At 42.7% G+C, this 23,190-nt stretch overlaps 1 protein-coding gene across 8 annotated transcripts in view; it reads right to left on the reverse strand.

Annotated features, from left to right (window-relative positions):
• The window catches only part of LOC115193683 (protein bicaudal C homolog 1), an 83,297-nt gene that overhangs the window by 26,465 nt on the left and 33,642 nt on the right, over positions 1 to 23,190 (reverse strand). For 6 of the 8 annotated variants that reach the window (XM_029752583.1, XM_029752579.1, XM_029752581.1 and 3 more), the window contains exons 3-5: positions 11,026 to 11,095; positions 4,832 to 4,911; positions 170 to 331 (exon numbers count right to left, since the gene is read on the reverse strand). In XM_029752583.1, the coding sequence (XP_029608443.1) occupies positions 170 to 331; positions 4,832 to 4,911; positions 11,026 to 11,095 (312 nt within the window). The remainder of the gene's footprint in view (positions 1 to 169; positions 332 to 4,831; positions 4,912 to 11,025; positions 11,096 to 23,190) is intronic. The other 2 variants (XM_029752584.1, XM_029752578.1) reach the window with 1 other exon arrangement.

Consider the following 23,190-nt stretch of genomic DNA (forward strand, 5'->3'; position numbering starts at 1 on the left):
ACTTCAACTGTATACCAGTTCCATGTGGTTAAAAAAAATTAAACAGAGAAGCCATGACAGTCCCACACAAATGTGGTTGGTGATGGCACAGCACATTAACTAGTATTCAGTCTATCAGATCCAGTATACATTGTTAATTGTACATATACGGTGGTGTATCTCTCCGTACCTGGTTGCTCTTCTCCGCCTGGTTGTTGCGGTTGGAGTCGGGGAAGTGGATGTGGCAGCCTGTGTCCTCCATCACCTTCTTGATGTTGTTGCCTCCCTTGCCGATGACGTGGGAGTGCTCTGTGTGGGACACGTCCATCTTAAGGGTTACCCTGTTACTCTGCTGGGGAGAGGAAGGAGGGGGAGACACTCTTCTTAAGCATGGCCTGCCAGACAATGTTCACTTAATAGTGAATGATATGATAGAAATCTAACATGCGTAAATTTTAAATTCTATACCAACATATGACTGCAAACCACGACAATATTGTGAATATTGACACAGCTTAAATATTGGGGATCCCGAGTGGCACAGCGGTCTAAGGCACTGCATCTCAGTGCTTGAGGCATCACTACAGACACACTGGTTCGAATCCAGGCTGTATCACAACTGGATGTGATTGGGAGTCCCATAGGGCCGCGCACAATTGGCCCAGCGTCGTCCGGGTTTGACCGGTGTAGGCCGCAATTGTTAATAAGAATTTGTTCTTAACTGACTTGCCTAGTTAAAAAAAGGTGTACAAAATAAGAAATCGGCAAATCGGTGTCCAAAAATATTGATTACCGATTGTTATGAAAACTTGAAATCGGCCCCAATTAATCGGCCATTCCGATTAATCGGTCGACCTCTAGTCACCACATGATTGGCTACATATTGCACCCCAATGACTTCAATATGAAACAACTATGATTAGCTGGCATTAATATCAATGGATTTGTCAAGTGAAACAACATTTGTAAACAACATACTTTTAGGCTTATCTGCTTTAGCTCCATGTAATTGGATGTGATTGGATATATTCCTCATGCCTCTAAGTGGAGCATTGGGGACTGGTATTAGCTTCTCGTGGTGGACCCATCTGCCTGGCAGTGGTGTTGTACCAGAGCCGTGGGTGTGGGTGGAAGAGATGCATCCTATTTGTCTTCAAAGTCATTCTACTATTATAGACTGATAGTCTAGTTTTGTTCTGACCCGTTTGCTTATTAGCCGAGGAGCATTCAAGCTATGTCAATATATATTTTTAATTATTTGACCTTTATTTAACTAGGCAAGTCAACTTCTTATGGCTTTTAAGAACACATTCTTATTTTCAATGACGACCTAGCAACGGTGGGTTAACTGTCTTGTTCAGGGGCAGAACGACAGATTTTTCCTTGTCACCTTGGGGATTCAATCTTGCAACCTTACTAACTAGTCCAACGCTCTAACCACCTGCTTTACATTGCACTCCACGAGGAGCCTGCCTGTTACGCGAATGCAGTAAGAAGCCAAGGTAAGTTGCTAGCTAGCATTAAACTTATCTTATAAAAAACAATCAATCAATCATAATCACTAGTTAACTACACATGGTTGATGATATTACTAATTTATCTAGCCTGTCCTGCGTTGCATATAATCGATGCAGTGCGCAGTCGCGAAAAAGGACTGTCCTTGCTCCAACGTGTACCTAACCATAAACATCAATGTCTTTCTTAAAATCAATACACAGGTATATATTTTTAAACCTGCATATTTAGTTAATATTGCCTGCTAACATGAATTTCTTTTAACTAGGGAAATGTGTCACCTCTTGCAACAGAGTCAGGGAATATGCAGTGTGAAGACTATTTCTTCCTAACAAAGACAGCCAACTTCGCCAAATGAGGGATGATTTAACAAAAGCACATTTGCGAAAAAAGCACAATCGTTGCACGACTGTACCTAACCATAAACATCAATGCCTTTCTTAAAATCAATACACAGAAGTATATATTTTTAAACCTACATATTTAGCTAAAAGAAATCCAGGTTAGCAGGCAATATTAACCAGGTGAAATTGTGTCACTTCTCTTGCGTTCATTGCACGCAGAGTCAGGTTATATGCAACAGTTTGGGCCGCCTGGCACATTGCGAACTAATTTGCCAGAATTTTACGTAATTATGACATAACATTGAAGGTTGTGGAATGTAACAGGAATATTTAGACTTAGGGATGCCACCCATTAGATAAAATACAGAACGGTTCCGTATTTCACTGAAAGAAAAAACGTTTTGTTTTCGAGATGATAGTTTACGGATTCGACCATATCAATGACTTAAGGCTCGTATTTCTGTGTGTTTATTATATTATAATTAAGTCTATGATTTGATAGAGCAGTCTGACTGAGCGATGGTAGGCAGCAGCAGGCTCGTAAGCATTCATTCAAACAGCACTTTCGTGCGTTTTGCCAGCAGCTCTTCTCAATGCTTCAAGCATTGCGCTGTTTATGACTTCAAGGCTATCAACTCCCAAGATTAGGCTGGTGTAACCGATGTGAAATGGCTAGCTAGTTAGCGGGGTGCGCGCTAATAGCGTTTCAAACGTCACTCGCTCTGAGACTTGGAGTAGTTGTTCCCCTTGCTCTGCATGGGTAATGCTGCTTCGAGGGTGGCTGTTGTCGATGTGTTCCTGGTTCGAGCCCAGGTAGGAGCGAGGAGAGGGACGGAAGCTATACTGTTACACTGGCAATACTAAAGTGCCTATAAGAACATCCAATAGTCAAAGGTATATGAAATACAAATCGTATAGAGAGAAATAGTCCTATAATAACTACAACCTAAAACTTCTTACCTGGGAATATTGATGACTCATGTTAAAAGGAACCACCAGCTTTCATGTGCTCATGTTCTGAGCAAGGCATTTAAACATTAGCTTTCTTACACGGCACATATTGCACTTTTACTTTCTTCTCCAACACCTTGTTTTTGCATTATTTAAACCAAATTGAACATGTTTCATTATTTATTTGAGGCTAAATTGATTTTATTGATGTATTATATTAAGTTAAAATAAGTGTTCATTCAGTATTGTTGTAATTGTCATTATTACAAAACATTTTTGTAAAAATGTAAAAAAATACAATTTAAACCGGCCGATTAATCGGTATCAGCTTTTTTTTGGGGGGGGGGGGGGGGGGTGGCCCTCCAATAATCGGTATCGGCGCTGAAAAATCATAATCGGTCAACCTCTAGTGGTGACCATGTGCTAGAGGTCTTCACGGGTCCAAAAAGTTGGACCTGTTTCGAAACGGACCTGTGGCTTTCTCACCCGGACCCTATATGCATACATTTATTAAAAAAAATAAAAAGGCAGGCCTCCTGGGTGGCGCAGTGGTCTAAGGCACTGCATCGCAGTGCTAGTTGTGCCACCAGAGACTCTGGGCTCGAGCCCAGGCTCTGTCGCAGCCGGCCGCAACCGGGAGGCCCACAATTGGCCTAGCGTCGTCCAGGTTAGGGAGGGTTTGGCCGGCAGGGATGTCCTTGTCTCATCGTGCACTAGCGACTCCTGTGGCGGACCGGGTGCAGTGCACGCTGACCAGGTTGCTAGGTGTACGGTGTTTCCTCCGACACATTGGTGCAGCTGGCTTCCGGATTGGATGTGCGCTGTGTTAAGAAGCAGTGCGGCTTGGTTGGGTTGTGTTTCGGAGGACGCATGGCTCTCGAACTTCGCCTCTCCCGAGTCCGTACGGGAGTTGTAGCGATGAGGCAAGACAGTAACTACTAACAATTGGATACCACAATATTGGGGAGAGAGAAAAAAAAGTTCAGCCTGTTCTGAACTGACCCAAGGACAAGTAGACCCATTCCGTAAAAGACCTGGTTGGATCCAGACCCAGTCCGATCCAAGAGAAAAGACATTTAAGCTACTTTATTAAAATAATAAATAATTAAAATAATGTACTTTTTACTCCATACATTTTCACGGACACCCAAAAGTACTCGTTACATTTTGAATGCTTAACAGGACAGCAAAATTGTCTAATTCACGCACTTGTCAAGAGAACATCCCTGGTCATCCCTACTGCCTCTGATCTGGCAGACTCACTAAACACAAATGTCTGAGTGTTGAACTGTGACACTGGCTATGCGTAAATTTAAAAAACAAAATTGTGTCATCTGGTTTGCTTAATATAAGACATTTTAAATGTACTGAAGTACATTTAAAACCAAGTACTTTTACTCAAGTATTATTTTACTGGGTGACTTTACTTGAGTAATTTTCTTTTAAGGTATCTTTACTTAAGTATGAAAATTGGTTACTTTTTCCACCACTGTAAATAGCAGTCTCTCTCTCTCTCGCTCTCTCTCAGCAGTTGCGTTCAGATCTGTACGGGCCCTTCCGGAAAAGTCAGTTAAAGTTACACATAACTGTGACTCAGATCTGACCCAAACCCGTAACATTATTTACAATTCTGGATCCAAACCCGGTTGGGTCCCGGGTATTCGGTTACTGCTAGATTTGTGAAGCCCTCTTCCGTGTGCAGAGAAAATACTTTGGAGTGTTATGATAAAACCTGCCCACAGGGGGTGCAATGGTGTGCCCATTTTGGGATGAGGATGTTTGTTGCCATAGAGACAAGACTTGCACCATGCCAAGCCATTACACGCTCAGGAAATTAAGCACTGGCCACCTTGGTGGCAAGTCATATTACAAGTCTGAGATTCTCAAATTGAAGAGGAAGCAAACCAAGGCTTTCTAGAACATGAAATAAGACACTCATTTGATCCATCTGTGTCTACCATCCTCTAGTTGATCATTTAGGGAGGTCAGTGTTGGTGTTGCCATGACAACAAAACAAAAACCTTTCCATCATTCATACATACCTTTGTGTCGAGGACTGACATGATTCGGTCTTTGGCTTCCCTCACGTTGTCTCTCTTTCCACAAACCTTAATGTGCGGATCTGGAGGAGAGAGAGAGAGAGGAGAGGTTGAGAGAGAGAACAAAAAGAGACAAAGAGAAAATGGTGGAGAGATCAAGATCTCAAGAAGAGACTATTTGAACACCTTTTCCCAAGCCTATGAGTTGATGGGATCCGTTATGACATCAGATAAAGCACTACCGTAAATGCTCCTTTCAGCTGTGATGACTCTCATTATAGGCTCTTACACAGCATTGTTGTATCACTATCAGTCAGACAGTACTGGATACAACGACAGAATAATGACCCCTTAAATTAGCCCAGAGATAAAGGCAGTCCCATGTGTTTCACTTCATTCCTACAAACCTCATCCAGTCGATCAGTCCCAAAGGCGTAACACTGTTCCTCTGTCTGTCTGGTTAAATAAATGAAATCCTCCTCCAGTTGTCAAACACCAAGGATGTGTCCTTAGAGTCAAGCTAAACTAAATACGACCTAAATGGCTACATGCGTCTACTACATCATAACTGTTCAGTTCAAAAACTGCAGAGAAAATATAAAATATCTGCACATAATAATACATTATCTGGGCAAATATGTGAATTATTTGAGTAAACTGCACTTGTAGAGACCCTCTCAGCTCTTGTACAGCAATTCACAACATAAATACACAGTGCTGCTAATGCTTATGGCTGTAGAGTCCATCTGGGCATGCAGCGAGCCAGCTCCTAGGAGCCCCCCTTTCTTGACTGTACGGAGGGGCAGGATGTCAGTTAAGCGCTTTCCAGGAACCCCCCTCCCCACACACTCACCCCAAATAGCTCCGATTTACTTTGTATACTCCCACAGAAGAAAATATTTATATTCAGAGTTTGTTGACAGACACTTTATAAAACCCATTGACATTGGTTAGGTTTAGAGATTTTAGAGGTAATGAGCAGGAAAATGCAGGTAAAACCGTATAATGTAAAACAGAAGAGTTCATCCAAATGTAAACTATTACTGAAACCATTATTCAAAGAAACAGAACAGTCTGTTATTGTATCCTGTGCTGTATATGCCGAACACCACATCAAAGCTCCAAACACACAACCAAACAGAAACTCTCCATAGAGTCACAAAAGAAAAACTAAGAGGAAAGCACATGAACTGGCCCTGGTCCCCACTGAGGAGAGATCTGGGTTGGCTAGGCTCTGGAATGCTGCTGCAGGGAAGCGTTTAGGAGCCTCACTTTTCCTGGGGAGGGATTGTGGGAGCAGTGGAAGGCCGTGTGGATCTCGTCAGTGCGACATGGGACCTCCGTGGCCTCAACACTGAAGCAAGATCACAGAAGAGTGAAAAGAAAAATGCTGTGAGACAAAAAAAACGAAACAAAAACAACCCAAATGCCTCAAGTCCACATTGGGTTACATCAAGATAGGAGTGGGCGCAGTCAGACAGAAAAACAAAGGAAAAACACAGCAGTATTAGAGGTGACTGACACAGCTTTGGTTCTAGGAAACATTCCAAACACACAGCTGTGACTAGAGACTGTAAAGTCCACATCTACTTCCTCTGGTGGCATCTCACCAGCAGAGGGCGTGTTGGCCTTCCACTGGCCTAACCTGCACATCTGGTACTCATTAGTTGGGCAAAATGAGTGTTGCTATGTGTGACGTTGAACACCCATACATTTTTTAAGTGAGCGGTGTGTACTCATATGATTGACTGTGGAACACCTTAAGTGTTAATTTGGCACACAAAATACCTAGAAAAGCAAAAATATGGCAATACAGCTAAGAAGAAAAGTCTTGGTAGTTGACACTTGACAATAAATGAACAATTTGACCCCTATCTGCTTAATGGCAAATACTTTTTTCCAGCATGGGCTTACACCCTGAAGTATCACACAAACGCTCAAAATCAAAGTTAATTTGGATCTAGGTACCTCTTTAAAAACATCTGGAAAATGACTGAAAGACGAAGAAAGATTGGTGAATGAATGGCGGCTGAACTAAAACATAAAAAGTTGGAAGTCGAGTTCAGGTTAATGGTCTTGCTGCTGTCCCGATTTCCCGAAAAGCAAAACATTTTCCAAATGATTCCCGCGTGTAAAGAGTGCCCGCCTTGACCGAATGCCATGAACTTGGACTACTTGCACAAAAGATAAATACAGTGCCTTTGGAAAGTATTCAGACCCCTTGACTTTTTCCACATTTTGTTACGTTACAGCCTGTTTGTAAAATGTATTAAATTGTTTTTCCCCCTCATCAATCTACACACAATGCCCCATAATGACAAAGCAGAGGTTGAGAAATTTTGCAATTTTTTTTTACACATAAAAACTGAAATATTACATTTACATAAGTATTCAGACCCTTTACTCAGTACTTTGTTGAAGCACCTCTGGCAGCGATTACAGCATCAAGTCTTTTTGGGTATGATGCTACAAGCTTGGCACACCTGTATTTGGGGAGTTTCTCCCATTCTTCTCTGCAGATCCTCTCAAGCTCTGTCAGGTTAGACGGGGAGTTTTGCTGCACAGCTATTTTCAGGTCTCTCCAGAGATGTTCGATCGGGTTCAAGTCCGAGCTCTGGCTGGACCACTCAAGGACATAAAGAGTCCCGAAGCCACTTCTGCGTTGTCTTGGCCGTGTGCTTAGGGTCATTGTCCTGTTGAAAGGCGACCCTTCACCCCAGTCTGAGGTCCTGAGCACTCTGTAGCAGGTTTTCATCAAGGATCCATCTGTACTTTGCTCCGTTCATCTTTGCCTTGATTCTGACTAGTTTCCCAGTCCCTGCCGCTGAAAAACATCCCCACAGCATGATGCTGCCACCACCATGCTTCACCCTAGGGATGGTTCAAGGTTTCTTCCAGATGTGCCGCTTGGCATTCAGGCCAAAGAATTCAATCTTGGTTTCATCAGACCAGAGAATCTTGTTTCTCATGGTCTGAGAGTCTTTAGGTGCCTTTTGGCAAACTCCAAGCAGGGTGTCATGTGCTTTTTACTGAGGAGTGGCTTCCGTCTGGCCACTCTACCATAAAGGCCTGATTGGTGGAGTGCTGCAGAGATGGTCGTCATTTTGGAACGTTCGCCCATCTCCACAGAGGAACTCTGAAGCTCTGGTCACCTCCCTGACCAAGGCCCTTCTCCCTGACCAAGGCCCTTCTCCCCCGATTTCTCAGTTTGGCTGGGTGGCCAGCTCTAGGAAGAGCCTTGGTGGTTCCTAACTTCTTCCATTTAAGAATGATGAAGGCCACTGTGTTTTTGGGGACCTTCAATGCTGCAGAATTTTTTTGATACCCTTCCCCAGTTCTGTGCCTCGACACAATCCTGTCTCGGAGCTCTATGGACAATTCCTTCGACCTCACGGCTTGGTTTTTGCTCTGACATGCACTGTCAACAGTGGGACCTTATATAGACAGGTTTGTGCCTTTCCAAATCATGTCCAATCAATTGAATTTACCACAGGTGGACTCCAATCAAGATGTAGAAACATCTCAAGGACGATCAACGGAAACAGGATGCACCTGAGCTCAATTACAAGTCTCATAGCAAAGGATCTGAATACTTATGTAAATAAGTATACATTTGCAAAAATATCTATAAAAAAATATATATTTTTGCTTCGTCATTATGGGGCATTTTGTGTAGATTGCTGAGGATTTATTATTTATTTAATCCATTTTAAAATAAGGCTTTAACATAACAAAATGTGGAAAAAGTCAAAAGGACTGAATACTTTCCGAAGGCACTGTATGTCTAACCTCTCCAATGTCGATTGGAATAGAATAAAGCCCTACATAAACTTCTACCTTTGATTTCATGTTGCCTGTGATCACTGTCAGAACTGAAGAAGCAGGATACAAATATGTTTTCCTAAACTTTACGTGCGAGCATGGCCATAGGCCACTTCAACATATGGATAGGAAACTACTACATATAGTTCACTACTAACCCAACACTGATTTTGGGAGACGTTTAACTGCCCAACTTCATAATGAGTAGGCCAAATGAAATATTTTCCTTGATCACGAGGCTCGGTCTGACATACAGTAGGCGCTGTTGATATGCTCTACCGTTCTTTTATATTGACAACTTGTGACGTCTTTCATATTATGTTTTTTACATGTGTATATTAAAGGTGTAAGTCACCACTCCGTGGCTATGTGTCGAGAGTAGCGATAAAGACCAAAATGGTGTTCAAAAAGCCTACCCATGAATGAAGTCTTCCATTGTCATGCAAGGATGTATTTATCTAACTGCTAGGCTACTATATTGCATATTGTTAACAGAAAGTGTATCGGTCAAATGGTTAACAACCAAGTATAAAATAATGTAAAAACCAAACAAACAGTTAAACAATAAAATGCTATCAATTCAAAACCTATCCTAAGATGGGTAGTCAGAGCATTTCCCACTGGTCATACATATAAATGTGTAAGGACATTAGCCATTTATTCTCATGACATGTTCTGGTAAAGTGTAATATGAGCCTGCCTGCATCTCAGAGATACTGTTCTGCTATGAATCACCTGACGGTATATTGATGATGGCCTGTTCAAGGGGCCGGACTCTGGTCTTATCACACTAGTGCAGGTGGTAGTGGTGCTAGCTGCAGATGTTAAGGCCTGACACATTGATGGAGAGGCTGAGGGGACCTGCACGGAGGCCTTGCAAACAACTCTCACATTTGCTCATGACTCACAGGCATTAAGAGGGCAGAGTAAAATACTACAAGCGTCGCTTTTCAGAGACAATGGCGACACATCATGATTACATAAAGTGGGACAAATAGTTTGAGTTTTAGCAACCCCCAATTTGTAAATGATTGACTTTCATATACAGCTGGTGATGTAAATGGTAGTTTAATGTTCCAAATATCCAAGACATAAGAGAGTGGAGAATCAGAATGGAATGGGGATCCAACGTTTTATCTCCAGTAGTTGTGTTGATGGCTATCCTCAGATCAAACTCACAGGTGTAGGCTATCCAGTCATTCTGGGTAGATTACAGGGTTGATTATAGTACCTAGAAGTACTCTCTCCCCTCTGGTTGTGAAGCACACATGATCACAAATACATGTGTTTTTCCTCCAAAGGCACAAAAATGCAGTGCAGATAACTGGAAGACATTAGTGGAAATTGTTCATGCCTCTTCTTGGTTTACGTAATACTAAAAGGCTGACACCCAACAAATCATAGGGCGGAAATTAAATGGACAAACTGCTCTGTCAATGGAAATTAGATTTGTGAATGAACTTGGGAGGATGGGTGGGGCACACTCTAAATCGACTGGGGGTAGAAGAGCTGTTAAAACGTTTCCAGGAAGTTACATCAAGTTTGGGGATTTTACATTTGGCATGAAGACACACTGGCATTCCCTTGAGGACAACAAAGGGGGCAGGTCAAAACCAACCCTCCCCCGGACAAGCTTTAAATAGCTGTAGTGTTTTATTGGCAACAGAGCGCTGGAACAACAGAGCGCTGGAACAACAGAGCGAGCGCTGAAACAACAGAGTGCTGGAATAACTGGAACAACAGAGCGCTGGAACAACAGAGCGCTGGAACAACAGAGCGCTGGAACAACTGGAACAACAGGAACAACTGGAACAACTGGAACAACAGAGCCCTGGAACAACAGAGCCCTGGAACAACAGGAACAACAGGAACAACAGAGCACTGGAACAACAGAGCACTGGAACAACAGAGCACTGGAACAACAGAGCACTGGAACAACAGAGCACTGGAACAACAGAGCACTGGAACAACAGAGCACTGGAACAACAGAGCCATTACATACACATAACTTCTAACTCAAGGGCCTTAAACAAACTTACAAATTGGTGTAAAGTCTGAAATGACTGACCAGAGAGAAGAGCAAGTGGTCAAAATATAAATATACTGCCGTGACCTTTTTCTTGATTATAAAAATGACTTAGGGGGGGTCTTTCAGAGGGAAAACAAACAAGCATATGTTGTCCTTGAAAATAAACTGATTTATACTCTTCATGTATAGACATAATCAGCATATATCTTCCACAAACAAACCTAAAGACTTACATCCGGAAATGAAAAAGCAACAGTGGCGTGAATTGTAGGGCAGTAAACAGGAGGGATGTTCTTTTATATAACTACAGCTGATCTGTATCTGTAGTATCAAAACAAACATTCACCTTTTTTGGACTTGGCTCCGATCTTCAGTTTGGAAGGCCACGCTATCTGTGTTTTGGTTTCATCCATGACCTGAAATAGATATTGGTCATATTCAATAAAAGGAAAAAGAAAGCGTTATTACATATCTTAGTTCAATAGTACAGAAATGGAGATCAGAAAACCGATAATTGCGCCATAATTCTTCTTGAGAGTGCCTATACTGTAGTCTGTTTAGATGACCAATTTAACATGACAGATAACTGCATGGTAGACATTGCTATATACACACACACATCTTAACACAGGTGCCATTTTAAACAATCTGATGTGGGTAGATTTTGCGTGTAGACTGAAGAATCTGCAGGGACTGAATGCGATGCATGAGATAACTAGCATCATTACATTTTGGGGGTTTTCATCACTGGTTATTTGGACGCATCAAGATTGGGCGAAGGGGGTGCTTAAACTGCTTCAACTCGAGTGCTTTGCGCATGTGTGTGGGGGGGGCTGAGTTTGCTTTTGAGAGGGTGGAGACTTCATTTTGTCGGAGCTCACAATTTCTAACATGTACGAACACAAACGTTATCATGCAGCTGACCAAATTATGCAAGAGTTTACTTCAGGATTAAGAGAGATTATTTTAAACAAAAGAGATCCAGCCTCACTTCAAATAAACAGTATTAAATGAGGACCACGTTCTAGTCAGTGTTGGCCAGAAACATTCACAATTCTGCTGTTTTAATGACTGATTGAATGTGGCTCGAGGCTTGTCTAAACTTTGGACAATGCCTCACTGCCTTACAGCTCCTCTAACCTCTTGCCATGCTGACTTTGGAGAGCACCTACGATGAGAGGTCTACCATCAACCATTTTCTAAAAAGGCCTTGCACTCTGAAGGAGAGAACGTGAGCAAAAGTCAAATTCAAAAAAGGTAACTGGAGAAATCAACCAGAACGGTTGAGAAATGGTACGATCCAGCCAAAACATGCCTTTTGATATAAACTTACTGAAACAAATGTTTCCCGGCGGTACTCAGTGACGAAAAAAGCCGCCGTCTACATATTTTCTGAAGTGGACTATGTGTTGTTGGATTAGGAAAACGTGAAACGTGTCAGCTGCATTCTGTGAGAGCCTGTTGACTAGCCTACCCATCGTAACCAGGAGCATTTGCACAAATGTGAAACAAAAAAGAACCCCCCCAAAAAGAAAGAGCAAAGTCCGAGAGGACAGAGTATGCTATTCTGAGGTACTACACTCCTCATCCACACGCTCATGAGGCCGCTCACCTTCGCCTAACTTCCTGAACATCGACTGGGGATCACACAGTTAAGCCCTGAGAAACATGAACCATCTGCATCGCCTTAAGGAGACCTGCTGACTGGTGGTTCACATTAGAAATGAATATTTCTGAAAACCATTCATCTTCAAAACACAAAGATCTGTCCTTGTCCTCAATTTCCTTGTTTTTACAAAAGGTCCTGTCGTGATTGTTTGCTTTAACGCGTACCGGGGGCTCATGTTTTTGGATGGAGAAGGAATGAACTCAAGACTGGCTTGGACACGTGAGCGCCTTATGACTGTTCCCTCATGCAGTATGAAGCTGATCCATGTTTCTCCTGGGTTTCAGTGGTTATGCAAGGACCTCACACGGAAACCCATGCAGAGAGGGACAACATGCTTACTGTAAATGTCCCTGTCTATGGTCACGATTGTACAGTACTTACTCATTAGAGTAACTGTCACATTTCTGGATCTATGGTCCCTATTTATGTATTGAACTGCATTTCTAAGAAAAATACTAAAGAACAGCCTTCATTCTACAATTTCCTATCTTCATGCAGCACAGTATTCATAGGGGAAATGTCCAAATTCCTCCATATGTTTAGGAAGTGGGCCTGCATGGCATCCTCTAAACACCCTCCAAACTGACTGACAGCTTTTCCAGCACCAGTCTCAAACACCAGCAGGGCAGTGCTAGTTGAACGTGTGCATTTTCACTCCGGTATTCCACACTGTTAAAGACCACTGATGGTTGAGTGGACGGCCCTTCAAGCCTCACTGAGTTTCTCAAACATATTATAAATCACACACAAATATGGAAAGTGAAGTGGAGCGTAAAGAGTACATGGCTACATAATAATGGGGTAATTGCACGCTTCACAATCTTACTTTGAGCTTGCAATAAGATTGACAAAAATATTGATCCTAGTTATTGCAGGGCTCCATGTAAACGTACATAACAATATTGAATTTCAACAATTTCAAATTTAACTGATCTAGTCAATTCAATTGCAAAGGTAAGATTTATTGTACCTGTGAAAATGTAGCCTATACAAAATAAACTCTATATCTGGTAGGAGTTGGGCTTAGTTATTAATCGCCAGTGTTTACAAATCACAGATGGACTGATGCATCCACATAGTTCTTCTATGTAGCATCACTGATTGTGGAGCCTATTCACAATACAAACGCTTCAAACTTATGTTTTGGAAAAAAACAAGTTCCTCTTTTTATGAAAAGTCTAATCTGGTTGTTATCTCTCTGCCTTCTTCATTGAAACCAATAAAACAAATCCACTACAGTATTGGCAGCCAAAAAAACGCTTCCACAATATAAATCACATTCCTGCAGTATAACAAATGTGTCTTGTTGAGTTGCATTTTTCCCTTTCTCACTAAAGACCTTGGCTCATGTTACTGGTCTTGGGTATTATCTTCATCCAATAGCAGGAAAAGCCCCTGCCAAGCTGGAGTTCTCATGAAAGCTCTTGGCTGTGGCACTTCTAACCATTTCACAGGATAATACCAATAAAATAGAGATCCAGGAAGGTAGGCTTTTGGGTGAAGGGAAAATAAACATAATTTTGGATGTATTTCCTTCCTAACGAACAGAATAGAGCAGTTTGTTTTCTGAATCGGACAGATAGTAATTTACCGGATTCTAACATGCTAGGACTTTGTGGAAACTATGTTTTGCTTCCAACTATGAGGACGACATGGTATACAGTTGACCTCTAATAATCGTGGACTCCGTTGTACCATTTTACACTGGAAAATCTAGCCCCAGGGATATCCAAATCCAAGATTTGCATCAGAGATTTATCTCTGTTTCTCTCCCACTTTCTAGCACATTGTCTTCATCATGATACACAAGTTAGCATCTTATTGTACATTTTATATGAACCCCCCGTAGACTTTCCTTCTATAAACACGTGCTACCACTCAACTGTATAACTAAAACACATCTCTAGAACATTTTGTTCTTCATGTTGTTCAGGAATTTCGTCTCCGATCCCCTCCCCCATTTGGACCTTTCCCTCCCCAATTGTATCAGTCTCATGGGGTTTCTGCTTTTTGTCACCAAGGTATTCATCTTAATTCCACAAAATGATTGTCCCGGTGAAGAAACCCAACTCGTCTTTTTACTCCATGTGGCACTTTTAAGTTCTTCAGCTACACCAGTACATATGTAATGCATTTCTACCAAAATATTGACATTGGCAAAACTACACACAATCCAGGAATAGCCAGGGAATGGGCTATGATCAGATACCGTATGATATAACATGATAAAATGGATACAGGAATTGTATAATGTCGCATAGCAACATGCAAGGCAACACAATAGTTATGAGATGACCACTGCCCGTTGTTGCGTCCAATCAGGAAATGTATGCCTCAGTAAAGGCCTGGCATGTTTGGAAAGCCAGATAATACAAAGCAGTGCAGAACCCGATGAAAGTGATGTCAAATGATTGAAATTGTGATGAAACAGACAACCGTGTGTTTATAGAGGTATATGCAATTATATTCGTTTCCAAAGTCCAAACTTTACGGCCCATTCCATTTATTTCTCTCTATAGGGTCTTGTTCAGGAACTTTTCATAGTTGCTGTTCTTGGCAAGGCCATACAGATGGGAGTGATTTCAGACAGACCACACACCATTTTAAGGGTGGATGGCGTTTATTTTTATGAAGGCGCCAGCAAATACCTCTCAAATGGGTCAGATATTTGCACAAATTAGGTTAACTATACATTTAATGTTCCACTCTTTAGTCTTTCTACTACCGCACCCTTTTCAAATAATGCATAGGTTTAGCGTTATAATCAGTTTCATAACAAATTATGATGATTGGATCTTGCAGGAGGTGTACTGTACTGTAACCCAAATTGAACAGAATGTCATTATGGCAATGTCATAAAACAGCCACATGTGCTCGGTGCACGTGAGTTTATACATGTGTGTGTATGGCACGATAGCAATCAACACGGATGAAGTGGACTTTCTTCCTGTATCGCATTGGTGCAGCTGTGGATTCAGATTGTGTGTGTGTATGTGTGTGTTAGAGAGCGACAGAGAGGGTTTAGGAAGGTAAAGGGATGTGGGCGGGAATTGAGAGATAGCTTCTGTTGAAACAGGAGAACTGAGAGCAGAGGGTCTTAGTTAGTGATCCATCCACGGGTTTCATCCAATGAGACTGATCGGATGAATTGAACGCGTGCCAACAATCCATGTGCTAACTCTCACAAGCTCCATTATGTTTGGGGAGAAGACATTTACCTTAAGTCGCTCAACTAATATGTGCATAGTTCAAAATTAAGAGCTACTGCACAATATCTTCTACTGTTTAAAACCATAGATTATCCAAATAATCTCATTACAGTCATTGAGTTTCAGAATGTTAGTACTTTAAGTATTTTTCAAAGTAAGTAATTTAACTTTTACTTGAGTATGTTTTGAATGGAGCATTGTATTTCGCTACTTTTTTAAAATCATCCGTTACCGAGTACAATTTTGGAGGCTATCCATAATAGATGATTATGAGGGCATGGAAAGATTGCTAGTCCCGTGGAGCCAGAAAAAAAACTTGTTGTTTAATCATTGCCCAATCAAATCCAAATTTCACACATTGTGCCAATACAGGGTCAATCAAATCAAGCTGTGCATACAAACTGAATGATGATGGTCGAAAGATTTTCAAAAAGTCAGAAAGAACTTAGTTTAGTTTGAGACATATCGTGAAAGGGAGGAAACTGCCAGATTTCTGGATTGGGCTGCGCTTAGAGTATCCTGCCTTGGCAAATCGCGCTGTTAAGACACTGATGCCCTTTGCAACCACGTACCTGTGTAGCCGGTGTGAAATGGCTAGCTAGTTAGCGGGGTGCGCGCTAATAGCACTTCAATCGGTGACGGATTTTGTGGAGCGATGGGTAACGGTGCTTCGAGGGTGACTGCTGTCAATGTGTGCAGAGGGTCCCTGGTTCGAGCCCAGGTAGGGGCGAGGAGAGGGACGGAAGCAAAACTGTTACATATGTGAGAGAGGATTCTTGACCCTCACTAGCATGAAAACTAAATACAGGCACAGACAGTGTGTGCAAAATTTAAGACTGAGACACTCTCCAATACAACCCAACATTGCAGAGTGATGTGCATCCTTTCAAGCACACCCTTCTCATTAACCTGTGGTGAGTTACTCAGAATTTTTGATTAATAAATAAGGTTTTATATGTAAGATGGTTAAATAAAGAGCATTGATTATTATTATTTGTGCCCTGGTCCTATAAGAACTCTTCATCACTTCCCACGAGCAGGGTTGTGACAAAAACTCACACTAATTTATGGGTTTAATAAACATTTGAGAGTGCGCTGACCCTGTGCTAGAGGGTGTACGCAGCTGGAAGTTGAATGTTTGAAGGGGTACGGGACTATAAAAAGTTTTGGAACCACTGCTGTAATGAAACAGGCAGGGAGTGTGGCTCGACCCCTCAACCTTCAATCCCGAAGCCCAGCGCGCCATCGGCAGGTTCCACAAAAGCATGCTCAAATGTGTGCTTATAAACCAGGGTCGCTACACAACTACCTTCACGCTAGCGTTTCCATCCCGGAGAAAGCACCAATTAGCCTGAAGCTAGCTCGGCCAGGGCTCCTGTGCTACCACCAAAGCCCACTCCTGGGCTACAATATCCGGACCCCTTCTACTGCCGGTACGTGGGACGGAACCCCGCCGATCCTCTACGACTGGAATACCGACATAATCTGCCCGAGGATTGCAACAGGCCCCTCAGGCGCGACGTCTGCTGAAGGCCCATTCTGCTAACCGGCCTGCTAGCTATCTAGAGCTACTTGGAACCCTAATAATTCCACGACTGGTCTATCGACGTCACCGCACGAAGAGGCAAAAACAGACTTACCCCCATCGCAACGTCCCCCAAAGGCTAACTTGCTAGCCCCGGTCTGCTAACTGCTAGCTTGCCTGCCCCGGTCTGCTAACTGCTAGCCCCGGTCAGCCAACTGCTTGCTTGCTAACCCGGTCTGCTAACTGCTAGCTTGCCAGCCCCGGTCTGCTAACTGCTAGGTTGTTAGCATCGGCCTGCTAACTGTCTGAATCGCCGTGTCCCCAGTCAGCCCAACCAATCACTGGACCCGTATGTTCACTTGGCTACGCATGCCTCTCTCTAATATCAATATGCCTCGTCCATTACTGTCCTGGTTAGTGATTACTGTCTTATTTCACTGTAGAGCCTCTAACCCTGCTCAATATGCCTTAACCAACCATGTTGTTCCACCTCCTACATATGCGATGACATCACCTGGTTTAAACGTCTCTAGAGACTATATCTCTCTCATCATTACTCAATGCCTAGGTTTACCTCCAATGTACTCACATCCTACCTTACCTTTGTCTGTACACTATGCCTTGAATCTATGCTATCGTGTCCAGAAACCTGCTCCTTTTACTCTCTGTTCCAAACGTGCTAGACGCCCAGTTCGTATAGCCTTTAGCCGTACCCTTATCCTACTTCTCCTCTGTTCCTCTGGTGATGTAGAGGTTAATCCAGGTCCTGCAGTGCCTAGCTCCACTCCCACTCCCCAGGTGCTCTCATTTGTTGAGTTCTGTAACCGTAAAAGCCTTGGTTTCATGCATGTTAACATTAGAAGCCTACTCCCTAAGTATTTTTTACTCACTGCTTTAGCACACTCTGCCAACCCGGATGTCTTAGCCGTGTCTGAATCCTGGCTTAGGAAAACCACCAAAAACCCTGAAATCTCCAACGCTAACTATAACATTTTCCGCCAAGATAGAACTGTCAAAGGGGCCGGTGTTGCAATCTACTGCAAAGATTGCCTGCAGAGTTCTGTATTACTCTCCAAGTCTGTACCCAAACAATTTGAGCTTCTACTTCTAAAAATTCACCTTTCCAGAAACAAGTCTCTCACTGTTGCCGCTTGCTATAGACCTCCCTCTGCCCCAGCTGTGCCCTCGATACCATATGTGAATTGATTGCCTCCCATCTATCTTCTGAGCTCGTGCTACTAGGTGACCTAAACTGGGACATGCTTAACACCCGGGTCATCCTACAATCTAAGCTTGATGCCCTCAATCTCACACAAATTATCAATGAACCTACCAGATACAACCCCAAATCCGTAAACACGGGCACCCTCATAGATGTCATCCTAACTAACTCGCCCTCCAAATACACCTCTGCTGTTTTCAATCAAGACCTCAGCGATCACTGCCTCATTGCCTGCATCCGTAATGGGAATGCGACCAAACGACCACCACCCGTTTCCCTGTCAAACACTCCCTAAAACACTTCTGCAAGCAGGCCTTTCTAATCGACCTGGCCGGGGTATCCTGGAATGACATTGACCTCATCCCGTCAGTAGATGATGCCTGGCTATTCTTTAAAAGTGCCTTCCTCACCATCTTAAATAAGCATGCCCCATTCAAGAAATGTAGAACCAGGAACAGATATAGCCCTTGGTTCACTCCAGACCTGTCTGCCCTTGACCAGCACAAAAACATCCTGTGGCGTTCTGCATTAGCATCAAATAGCCCCCGTGATATGCAACTTTTCAGGGAAGTTAGGAACAAATATACACAGGCAGTTAGAAAAGCCAAGGCTAGCTTTTTCAAACAGAAATTTGCATCCTGTAGTACTAACTCAAAAAAGTTCTGGGACACTGTAAAGTCCATGGAGAATAAGAGCACCTCCTCCCAGCTGCCCACTGCTCTGAGGCTAGGAAACACTGTCACCACTGACAAATCCACTATAATTGAGAATTTCAATAAGCATTTCTCTACGGCTGGCCATGCTTTCCACCTGGCTACCCCTACCCCGGTCAACTGCCTGGCACCCTCCACAGCAACCTGCCAAAGCCCCCACCATCTCCTTCACCCAAATCCAGATAGCTGATGTTCTGAAAGAGCTGCAAAATCTGGACCCATACAAATCAGCCAGGATAGACAATCTGGACCCTTTCTTTCTAAAATGATCTGCCAAAATTGTTGCAACCCCTATTACTAGCCTGTTCAACCTCTTTCGTATTGTCTGAGATTCCCAAAGATTGGAAAGCTGCCGCGGTCATCCCCCTCTTCAAAGGGGGTGACACTCTAGACCCAAACTACTACAGACCTATATCTATCCTACCCTGACTCTCTAAGGTCTTCGAAAGCCAAGTTAACAAAGATTACCGACCATTTCGAATCCCACCGTACCTTCTCCGCTATGCAATCTAGTTTCAGAGCTGGTCATGGGTGCACCTCAGCCACGCTCAAGGTCCTAAACGACATCATAACCGCCATCGATAAGAGACATTACTGTGCCGTATTCATCGACCTGGCCAAGGCTTTCGACTCTGTCAATCACCACATTCTTATTGGCAGACTCGACAGCCTTGGTTTCTCAAATGATTGCCTCGCCTGGTTTACCAACTACTTCTCTGATAGAGTTCAGTGTGTCAAATCGGAGGGCCTGTTGTACGGACCTCTGGCAGTCTCTATGGGTGTGCCACAGGGTTAAATTCTCGGGCCGACTCTCTTCTCTGTATACATCAATGATGTTGCTCTTGCTGCTGGTGATTTTCTGATCCACCTCTACGCAGACGACACCATTCTGTAAACTTCTGGCCCCTCTTTGGACACTGTGTTAACAACCTCCAGACGAGCTTCAATGCCATACAACTCTCCTTCCGTGGCCTCCAACTGCTCTTAAACGCAGGTAAAACTAAATACATGCTATTCAATCGATCACTTCCCGCACCTGCTCGCCCGTCCAGCATCACTACTCTGGACGGCTCTTACTTAGAATACGTGGACAACTACAAATACCTGGGTGTCTGGTTAGACTGTAAACTCTCCTTCCAGACTCACATTAAGCATCTCCAATGCAAAATGAAATCTAGAATCGGGCTTCCTGTATCGCAACAAAGCATCCTTCACTCATGCTGCCAAACACACCCTCGTAAAACTGACCATCCTACCGATCCTCGACTTCGGTGATGTCACCTATAAAATAGCCTCCAACACTCTACTCAACAAACTGGATGCAGTCTATCACAGTGCCATCCGTTTTGTCATCTAAGCCCCATACACTACCCACTATTGCGACCTGTACGCTCTCGTTGGTTGGCCCTCGCTTCATACTCGTCGCCAAACCCACTGGCTACAGGTTATCTACAAGTCTCTGCTAGGTAAAGCCCCGCCTTATCTCAGCTCACTGGTCACCATAGCAGCACCCACTCGTAGCATGCGCTCCAGCAGGTATATCTCACTGGTCACCCCCAAAGCCAATTCCTCCTTTGGCTGCCTTTCCTTCCAGTTCTCTGCTGCCAATGACTGGAACGAACTGCAAAACCTCTGAAACTGGAGACTCATATCTCCCTCACTAGCTTTAAGCACCAGCTGTCAGAGCAGCTCACAGATCACTGCACCTGTACATAGCCCATCTGTAAACAGCCCATCTATCTACCTACCTCATCCCCATACTGTATTTATTTATTTATCTTGCTCCTTTGCACCCCAGTATCTCTACTTGCACATTCATCTTCTGCACATCTACCATTCCAGTGTTTAATTGCTACATTGTAATTACTTCACCACCTTACCTCATTTGCACTCACTGTATATAGACTTTGTTTTCTTTTGTTCTACTGTATTATTGACTGTATGTTTTGTTTATTCCATGTGTAACTCTGTGTTGTTGTATGTGTCGAATTGCTACGCTTTATCTTGGCCAGGTCGCAGTTGCAAATGAAAACTTGTTCTCAACTAGCCTACCTGGTTAAATAACGGTGAAATAAAAAAAAATAAAAAAATAGACCTCACAGGACACAGTCTTGCAGGAACACGCTCACCGGTCAAGCACACGCACTGTCGTGGATGCGAGGTCCGATCACTTCCGACACCAATGTATAGTATTGAAACAGGCATGGAGTGCAGCTCGAACCCTCAACCTTCTTGCACCAAACCCAGCGCGCCAACTACTCTGCCACAAAAGCACTAAATCAGGGTCGCTGCAATACGTTACTGTTAGCCTAGTTGTCTAGCATGCTAACATTTGCAAACTATCCTTGCAGTTAAGGTAGCTACATGGCTAACCACCACCTGATGATGATAGCCGTTATGGCTAGCACGTCGATATCACTAGGTGTGGTGGTGGCTAGCTAGCTAGCCATGTAAGTCATCTGGGCTAGCTACCAACATTAGTCTAACATCCATAAGTGAGGTAGCTAGCTAGCTATTTAACGTTGGCTTGCTTTGTCATGACATACAGTATTTAGAGAATCCTAGGATTTTTTGCTATGTACCGTAGCTATTTTGTCTGTGTAAATTAAAATACTGTTCATCTAAAAGCCAGAGACTCAGTAAGTCTAACTGTGCATAATATACCTGTGTGAGTGTACACAATAGGTACAGATAGACATGGACATGGACTTTTTAGGTCTGAGAACAACTGACAAAGTCACTCTAGTCACAGTAACTGGGAATAACAAGTATGGAAAGTCTGTTTGGGAAATTATAACGTCAGTGATATGATTAACTAAGTTGCCACATAAAGCTGAATTATTTGAAATATTCTATGTGTATTTGACACTATACAGATTTGGTCCATCTGAAGTATTCAGAGGCAGCATTCATCTGATGAAGAAGGTGCTGAGAAGGTCACAAGGTACAGAGGAGCTGGATGGGTACCTTGCATGTGTGTCAGACAAGATGGACTTGCTTCATTCCTTTCCACACATAAAGAAGCTGTCCCTCAAACTGAACACAGGCCTGCCTGCCTCTGATGCCCGTGAGTGTCTTTATGGCTGTGTTGGACTGCTCTTCATTGCAAAGCGAGCCAGGATAAACTCGATTCACAAAATCAGCGCCTGGTGAAACTGAACAGCAAGTTCAGAGAAACGTGAAGGCGTTCGAACATAACGCCTTTGTTTTTGCTCAAGGAACACTACATCACCTAATGTACTCTGTACGTAGCCTATATATAGTTCATCAATCAATCTAATACAATATCTATAGACCCCAACATAGATAGCCCCTTCTCTATTTCAGGGGGGTTTACGCAAACATTTTGATTTCCATGATGTTCTGTTATTACCTTCAGAGCTAATTTGACATCAAATCCTTTAGGTATGTCCAGTGTGTCGCAGCACTCCGCATTTGACCTTTGTATGGGTGAGTGAGTGAAAGGGGAAGTGAGTGAGTGAAGAGCATAAATGGGTGATTTTTTGTTTATGTACTTTATTTTGTATTGCTTATAATCATCAATACATTATTTATTTTCAAATATTAATAGTATTGACAAATCCAGTTTTTTTCTATACAGATGTGCCTTTTTGCAACTCAAACAATAAAATGAACTTCATACCGGTACATTACTTTTCTCTTATTTTTTCAATTTATTGCATGGAAAATATCATGTGTAACAACGTTCAGGTAACCTTAGCAAAATTAGCTATAAAGGTCAATGTTTTTATTTTAAAAGTTACAAAATTACTTTTACTCTGAGTACTTTTTAAATGAGCTTCTTGGTACTTTTACTTGAGTAGTTTCTTTTACACTAGTAGTTTGCTTGAGTAAAATATCATTAAAGTAACAAATCAAATCAAATTTTATTGGTCACATACACATTTTTAGGAGATGTTATTGTGGGTGTAGCGAAATGCTTGTGTTCCTAGCTCCAACAGTAACAGTACTTCTAGTGGAGTAGGATATTTCAGTACTCTTTCCACTTGTTACAACATAAAAAGGTATCTACAGAGGAACGAACCAATTTAGATGGCTATTGGATTGCTGCAATGGACACCTCACAAAGTCATCACTGATTGCTTCACTGCAATGTGATGACTCATTTTACCTTTTCTCCTATTTCTACCTCTCTCTATCCCTCTAGTTTCT

The sequence above is a fragment of the Salmo trutta genome, chromosome 5 (genome assembly GCF_901001165.1).
Source record: "Salmo trutta chromosome 5, fSalTru1.1, whole genome shotgun sequence".
NCBI lineage: Eukaryota > Metazoa > Chordata > Actinopteri > Salmoniformes > Salmonidae > Salmo > Salmo trutta.